Raw genomic sequence first — 8179 nt, 5'->3', positions numbered from 1 at the left:
CCCACACCCTGATAGACCCGCTCATGAGCACATTAGGCCACACCCCCATGTTACCAGAAGTGTGGTCATCTAGCCACACCCACCTTTTGTTTGTTATTCTGTTTACCTTGTTTGTTGTCAAAACCCAGGGCCCTTTTTTGTAGCAGGAACTCCTTTGCATGTTAGGTCACACACCCCTAATGTAGCCAATCCTAATGAGTTCCTGCTGTTGGGTGTGACCTGTTATGCTAATGAGTTCCTGCTGGGCGTGGCCAACTCAGGAGCCAGCCGAAACTCCGTTCCTGTGCGTTCCTGCCCAAAAATAGCCCTGAGTTATGCTAATGAGCTCCTGCACCTCTTTTTCTACAAAATGACCCCTGGATCAGGCCAATGGCCCATCCAGTCCAACACTCTTGAGTCACACAGTGGCCAAAAATACTAGGTGCCTTCAGGAGGTCCACCAGCGGGGCCAGAACCCATGTTCCCTCTAAGCTGTAGAGTCCAGTGAGCAAAAATCCTACTTTGTGAGCTACCGGCATTCAAGTTGTGAGCGAGCGATTTGGCTGCTGCATCAATGAGTTTGCTCTGGAGCCCTCCTTCCTGAGCTAAGGAAAAAATGGGTGGGCTGGAGGCTGAAAAAACTGTGAGCTGGCTCACACTGACTCAGCTTAGAGGGAACACTGGCCAGAACTCCAGGAGCCCTCCCACTGTTGCCCCCCCCCAAGCACCAAGGAGACAGAGCATCCCTGCCCCGAGTTCTCCCTTACCTGGCACAGCATCCACCTGGATCTTCGGTTCCAGTCGTTTCAGCGTCTTCCAGCTGGTCCCCGCTTGGGGCAGACACCTCCTGCAGTGCATGGTGGGGCGATTCTTCCCTTCAACTGAAACACACACTCAAGATCAGGAAAGCTGGGCTGGCTCTTCCTTCTCCTGCCGCCCCCCTTCCTATAACTGTGAGGCAGCTGGTGGGATGCCCACAGGGTTGCCAGCCTCCAGGTGGGACCTGGAGATCTCCTGGAATTACAATTTATCTCCAGACTACAGAGATTAATTCCCCTGGAGAAAATGGCTGCTTTGAAGGGTGGACTCTATGGCAGTGCACCCCGCGGAGGTCCTTTCCCTCCTCAAACTCCACCCTCACCAGGCTCCACCTCCCAAATCTCCAGGAGTTTCTCAGCCCAGAGTTGGCAACCCGAGACGCCCAAATCCATCATCAAGGCTTCTGAAAATCTGTTGGGCCAGGACAGAATTATGTCACTGAGGGCCAGTTTGGTGTAATGGTTTGGAGCACGGACTCTGATCTGGGAGAACCAGTTTTGATTCCCCATTCCTCCACATGCAGCTGCTGGAGTGACCTCGGGTCAGTTGCAAGTTCTCTCAGAGCTGTTCTCTCAAGAGCAGTCCTCGAGAGAGCTCTCTCAGCCTTACCTACCTCACAGGGTGTCTGATGTGGAAAGGGGAAGGGAAAAGAGATTGTAAGGAGGAGGATTGGATTTATACCCTGCCCTTCACTACCCAAAGGTGTCTCAGAGCGTCTTACAAACTCCTTTCCCTTCCCCTCCCCACAACAGACACCCTGTGAGGTAGGCGGGGTTGAGAGAGCTCTGACAGAAACTGCTCTTTTTCAAGAACAGCTCTTATCAGAACTACGGCTTGCCCAAGGTCATACAGCCAGGTGCAAGTGGAGGAGTGGGGAATCAAACCCGGTTCTCCCAGATTAGAGTCCGCGCACTTAACCACTACACCAAACTGGCTCTCATTCTGAGCGAGGGGTCATTCTGAGTGAGGGGTGGGGTATAAATCTAATCTTGTCTTCTTCCTCCAGATGAAGTTTAGTAGAGGCCAGATTTTGCACCATTAAGGCAATCTCTACTGGTACTTAAACACTTCTCAGTTCTAATATGCAGGGCTGAGATTTATCCGTTTAGAACATTTATAAAGCTTGCCCCCTCCACTGTAGCCAGGACCCAGAGTGGCAAACAGAAATAGAGGCAGCACAAAAATAACCATTAATCATTAAATAATCAATTACATGAATTAAAAAACACATTGTTAAAAATAGGTGGTTAAAGCAGATAATTAGAAGAGTTAAGCCGGAGGTCATTTAAGAAGCTTTACAAACCCTTTTAAAGAACCCTGTCTCCCAGCTCTGCCAAAGACCCAAGATCTGATCACGTTTTGGCTGCTTCTTTGAGAGCTGTGGAGGCTCAAGTGGTTAAGATGCTGAACTGCAGGCTGTGGAAGGTCAGTAGTTCAGCAGTTCGAGACCCAAGTGTGCTGCATGACGGAGTGAGCTCCCGTCTCTAGTTCCAGCTCCTGCCAACCTAGCCGTTCGAAAGCAAGAAATTGCAAGTAGATAAATAGGGACCACTTCGGTGGGAAGGGAACAGCGTTCCGTGCACCTTGGTGTTTAGTCATGCCGGCTACATGACCACGGAAACGTCTTCGGACAGTGCTGGCTCTTCGGCTTGGAAACGGAGATGAGCACTGCAGCCCTAGAGTCGGACTCGACTGGCTTTCGAGCAAGGAAAACCTTTACCTTTGAGCATCTAATAGTCTACTCCTGTGTAAACTTCAGAGACAAAGCCCTTGCTTTTAGTACAGGCTGTGCCGGCAACTAGTTCTGCCAGAGACAACAACTATGAGAAGAAGAGGTGATTGAGCCAAAAACCCCAGCCTTCCCCCAACAGGCCCAAGTCTTATCTCTGCAGTAATTGAATTCTGCATACTCCTCATTAAGGGTGCTAATTCGGGAGGTTTGGGGGAGTGGACCTTTTGGAGGGCGAAGCTTGAGGAAGGAGCTCGGCATGGATATGATACTACAGAGCCCATGCTCCAAAGCTGCCGTTTCCTCCAGGGAAACTGATCTTGGTAGTCTAGAGAACAGTTGTAATTCCAGGAGAACTCCAGGCCTCGCCTGGATGTTTGCAAGCCTGGGGCCACTGAGGGATGGCTACCGTTTGGCCATCTGACTAGTGCTGTCAGGGGGTCGGACCTGGTGATGATGTCACACACTGCTTGGAATTGTACCAGGTGGTATTAGAGGGTAGCTATCAATGCTCCCTCTAAGCTGTGGAGTCTTGTCAGCAAAAATTCTACTTTGTGAGCTCCTGGCATGAAAGTTGTGAGCAAGTGATTTGGCTGCCGCATAAACTAGTTTGCTCTGGAGCCATCCTTCCTGAGCTGAGACAAAAATGTGTGAGCCGCAGGCTAAAAAACTGTGAGCTAGCTCACATTAACTCAGCTTAGAGGGAACAGAGTCTGTGGGCCACAGTGGCTCTGAGGTTAAGATGCTGAGCTGCCGACCTGAAGACCTGTAGCTTGGCAGTTCGAGACCCTAGTGCCACAGGATGGAGTGAGCTCCCGTCTCTGGCCCCAGCTCCTGCCAATCTAGCAGTTCGAAAGCAAGAAAATGCAAGTAGATAAATAGGTACCGCTTCAGTGGGAAGGGAACAGCATTGCATGCACCTCGGCATCTATAGTCATGCCGGCCACATGACCACGTCTTTGGACAGCACCAGCTCTTCGGCTTGGAAACGGAGACGAGCACTGCCCCCTAGAGTCGGATTCTGGCTTTTTCAAGAACAGCTGTGCCAGAACTATGGCTTGCTGCAAGTGGAGGAGTGGGGGAATCAAACCCAGTTCTCCCAGATTAGAGTCTGCGCACTTAACCACTACACCAAACTGGCTTCACTGGAGTGCTAGAAATGTCTTCGGACAGCGCTGGCTCTTCGGCTTGGAAACAAAGATGAGCCCCACCCCCTAGAGTCGGATTCGTCTGGCTTTCGAACATGGGAAACCTTTACCTTGATGTCAGTCTGCAGTAGAAGAGCCAGATTTTACTCCAGTGGTACCTTAAAGGTTACAATTTTTTTTGGGGGGGGGAAATATGCGCTTTCAAGAGTCAAAACACAGTCAATATCAGACTGGCAAGTGAAAATCTGGGACCAATTCATAATGGCCAAAATCACAGATTCCATTCGTAGAACACATAATCCTTCTACGACAACCTATTCTAAATTTCAAAAACGGTAGGGACCTAACAGAAGCAGAAGAGATTAGGAAACAGAACCTATTACCACAGAAACAAACATATCACAGATGGCTACACCTGTAAGGCACGTTAGGCAATAGGTGAACTAGGTGGAATAGACAGGTTTACTTGAACATTCAATAAAACAGGCTGAATACACGTTAAAAAGCCTAACCAAATCACACAGAGAGTAAAATAATTATATTTACAGGCTAGGAAGGTGGGGATTTTTGATTTAACAATATAATATAATAAGATGTCTTTTACTGTACTGTTCATTTTGCTTTTTTAATGTCGGATGTAACATGCTGTATTGTAAGAAACTGATCAATAAAGCTTAAAAAACACACACACACAGTCAACGCTTAGAGAGTCCAGTAGCACTCAGAGACCAAGAAGACTTTGGGGGCGTACGTTTTCGAGAGTCAAACCTCAAAGAGTCCAGTAGCACTTTAAAGTAAAGGTAAAGGTTCCCTTGCTCGAAAGCCAGTCGAATCCGACTCTAGGGTTGCAGTGCTCATCTCCGTTTCAAAGCCGAAGAGCCAGCGCTGTTTCCGTGCTCACGTGGCCGGCATGACTAAACACCAATGTGCACGGAACGCTGTTACCTTCCCACTGAAGTGGTACCTATTTATCTGCTTGCAATGTCTTGCTTTCGAACTGCTAGGTTGGCAGGAGCTGGAACTAGAGATGGGAGCTCACTCCGTCATGCGGCACACCCGGGTCTCGAACTGCTGAACTACCGACCTTCCACAGCCTGCAGTTCAGCGTCTTAACCACTTGAGCCACCGCAGTTCCAAGTAGCACTTTAGAGACCAACAATATTGTGAGTCTCTCAGGTGCTACTGGACTTGGAGGCAGCTGTTCTAACCAGGTGGCATGCATCTGTGACGGGGGCAGCAGTGGGGGGGAGGAACCACACCACAGTGATACGTCTTTGCAGGGACGGGCTATTTACAACACACAATTAAAACCCAAACCTAGACATTAATTAAAAGACAAATACATATTACATGCAGATGACAGCTGAGCTGCCGGTGCCAGGTTTGTGCCTTCCTCCTCCTATCGACATGTGCAGGAGCTGAAACCAACAGACAGGACTCCAAGTCTCCGAAAAAAGCATCAGGTGAGCTGGGAGAGGCAGGAACCCCAAGAGTTCTACGGGCTGCAAAGGAGTCCCCAAACCCGATCCTTGGGGTCGAAGGGCAAGCCAGCCCCCCTATGATGGAGGAAGGCGAGACAGAGAAAGAGAGAGGGAGGAGGAGGAGGAGATTGGATTTATACCCCGCCCTTCACTTGGAGTCTCAGAGCAGCTGACAATCTCCTTTTCCCTTCCCCTCCCCACAACAGACGCCCTGTGAGATAAGTGGGGCTGAGAGAGCTCTCTCGAGAACTACTCTTGAGAGAACAGCTCTGAGAGAACTTGTGACTGACCCAAGGTCACACCGGCAGCTGCATGTGGAGGAGTGGGGACTCAAACCCGGTTCTCCCAGATTAGAGTCCGCACACTTAGCCACTATTTCAAATTGGCTCTCAGTGGTGAGAACAAAACAGAGGAGGAGGAGGAGAAGCAGAAGGAGAACTCTCTGGAGGACTTGTGACCAGTGTTCCCTCTAAGCTGAGTTAGTGTGAGCTAGCTCACAGTTTTTTAGCCTCCGGCTCACACATTTTTGTTCCAGCTCAGGAAGGATGGCTACAGAGCAAACTAATTTATGCAGCAGCCAAATGGCTCGCTCACAGCTTTAATGCCAGTAGCTCACAAAGTAGAATTTTTGCTCACAAGACTCCACAGCTTAGAGGGAACATTGCTTGTGACTGACCCAAGATCACACCAGCAGCTGCATGTGGAGGAAAGGGCAATCAAACCTGGTTCTCCCAGATTAGAGTCCGCTCTCTTAACCACGATACCAAACTGGCTCCCTAGAGAGAGGGAGGGAGGGAGGGAGAGAGGGAGGGAGGGGCTTGATGGAAGGAAAGATAAAGGGAAGGGAGAAGAGGGCGAAGCTGGAGAGGGAGTTAAGTAAACCCCTTAAAGAAAAAAAGGGGGACCTGAACACCCATGAATCTGCCTTCTACTGACTCAGACCATTGGTCCGTCAAGGGCAGTCTTGTTTACTCAGACTGGCAGCCGCTCCCCGGCGTCTCAGGCAAAGGTCTTTCCCATGATGGGCTCTTTTTGTAGCAGGTACTCATTTGCATATTAAGCGACACACCCCTAATGTAGCCAATCCTCCAAGAGCTTACAGTAGCCCCTGTAAGAAGAGCTCTGTAAGATCTTGGAGGATTGGCTACATTAGGGGTGTGTCGCCTGATATGCAAAGAAGTTCCTGCTACAAAAAGAGCCCATATAAGTGGAGATGCCGGGGATTGAACCGGGGACCTTCTGCATGCCAAGCGGAGGCTCTTCGGCCGTCCCCCCCAACAGATGCCCCAATACCTCTTAGCCCGCAGTCCCTTCCTGGATGGCCCTCCTTCAGCCTTGGGTCCAAAGCAGGAAGCATCCAGCCAAGAGCCTTTTGGATGCAGCTGCAGGCCAGCTGTGGGCACTGGCCCCACCGGGGGCCCCACCAGCTCCTCCAGCATCCCCCTCCCGTCTCTGGCCCCTCTGCGTGTCATCGGAGCGCCAGCTGTTCGCGGCCCTTGAGTCTCTCTGCCCGCTCGGCTCGCTGGCTCTGTGCTTCCCCTGCCAAGCAGCGGATGGGTGAAGTCACCGCGGGCTGTAAATAATCCCAGCCTCTCTCCTCCCCTTAAAGCTGCAAACTTGAAAAAAGAGCTTCCTCGCCAGCCAAGCAAGAGTGAATGTTGCTTTGGCCGCTAGTTCTGCTGCAGAGGGCTGGGAGGTTGCCAGCCCTGGTTTGGGAAATTCCTGGAGATCTGGGGATGGGGAGGGCCCTCAAGGGTGTATAATTGCCATAAGATCTACCCTCCAAAACAGCCATTTTCTCCTGGGGGAACTGATCTCTGTTGTAATTCAGGGAGATCTCCAGGTCCTGCCTGGACGTTGGCAACTTTGGGGCTCAGCAGGAGGAACCCTGAGACATAGGGATATCTCTGAGAGGTTCCTGGCACAGGAGCAGTTCACATTATGCTCAGAATCCCCCGCATGCCAAATAAAAGTCCAGGTTCCCGCAACAGAAGCTTAATATCTGCTCTCGGGATTAATCCTGCAATCAGTGCAGTTGGACAGATTTTGGTTTATTCTCAGGCAGTAGAAGAAGAGGAAGAGATTGGATTCGTACCCTGCCCTTCACTCGGAGTCTCAGAGTGGCTTACAAACTCCTTTCCCTTCCCCTGTGAGGGAGGTGGGGCTGAGAGAGCTCTCTGGAGGACTGCCCTTGAGAGAACACCTCTGACAGAACTATGGCTTGCCCAAGGTCATCCAGCAGTTGCAAGTGGAAGAGTGGGGAATCAAACCCGGTTCTCCCAGATTAGAGTCTGCACACTTAACCACTACACCAAACTGGCTCTCAGTACTTACCAAGGTAGGACAAATTCACTCATAATTTTTTTTTACAAGCACTGGCACATGTGAGGCTTTAGGGAAGGTCAATGGAGATGAGCACCGCAACCCTAGAGTCGGATTCGACTGGCTTTCGAGCAAGGGAACCTTTACCTTTACCTAGAAGAAGAGGAAGAGATTGGATTTGTACCCTGCCCTTCACTCGGAGTCTCAGAGTGGCTTACAAACTCCTTTCCCTTCCCCTGTGAGGTAGGCAGGGCTGAGAGAGCTCTCTGGAGGACTGCCCTTGAGAGAACACCTCTGACAGAACTATGGCTTGCCCAAGGTCATCCAGCAGTTGCAAGTGGAGGAGTGGGGAATCAAACCCGGTTCTCCCAGATTAGAGTCTGCACACTTAACCACTACACCAAACTGGCTCTCAGTTCTTACCAAGGTAGGACAAACTCACTCATAATTTTTTTTTTTACAAGCACTGGCACACACATGTGAGGCTTTAGGGAAGGTCAATGTACTTCAGTCTTTGAAATCTGGGTTAAAACCTAGGAGATGCAGAAATAAACCTTCACATAGCCAAGAGCAAACCCGGGCTTTGCTGTCCCAACGGGTGATGAGCCTGAACCTAGGAACTTTAGACTGCAGGGACTGAAATGTTTAAAATGCTACTCTGTAGCCTCCCATAAAATCCCTGCACATAGAAAGCTAGACTG

General features: G+C 50.3%; 1 protein-coding gene across 1 annotated transcript in view; it reads right to left on the bottom strand.

Moving 5' to 3' along the window:
* NLRX1 (NLR family member X1) overlaps window positions 1-6515 on the bottom strand; it is a 29338-nt gene extending 22823 nt beyond the window's left edge. Inside the window, exons 1-2 of the mRNA XM_015416574.1 lie at window positions 6450-6515; window positions 747-860 (exon numbers count right to left, since the gene is read on the bottom strand). Of these exons, the coding sequence (XP_015272060.1) occupies window positions 747-860; window positions 6450-6513 (178 nt within the window). The 5' untranslated portion in view covers window positions 6514-6515. The remainder of the gene's footprint in view (window positions 1-746; window positions 861-6449) is intronic.
* Window positions 6516-8179: the final 1664 nt, after the last annotated feature.

This window comes from Gekko japonicus, unplaced genomic scaffold (genome assembly GCF_001447785.1).
Source record: "Gekko japonicus isolate JY-2015 unplaced genomic scaffold, Gekko_japonicus_V1.1 scaffold3718, whole genome shotgun sequence".
Lineage (NCBI taxonomy): Eukaryota > Metazoa > Chordata > Lepidosauria > Squamata > Gekkonidae > Gekko > Gekko japonicus.
This window is presented reverse-complemented; position numbering and strand designations above follow the sequence as displayed.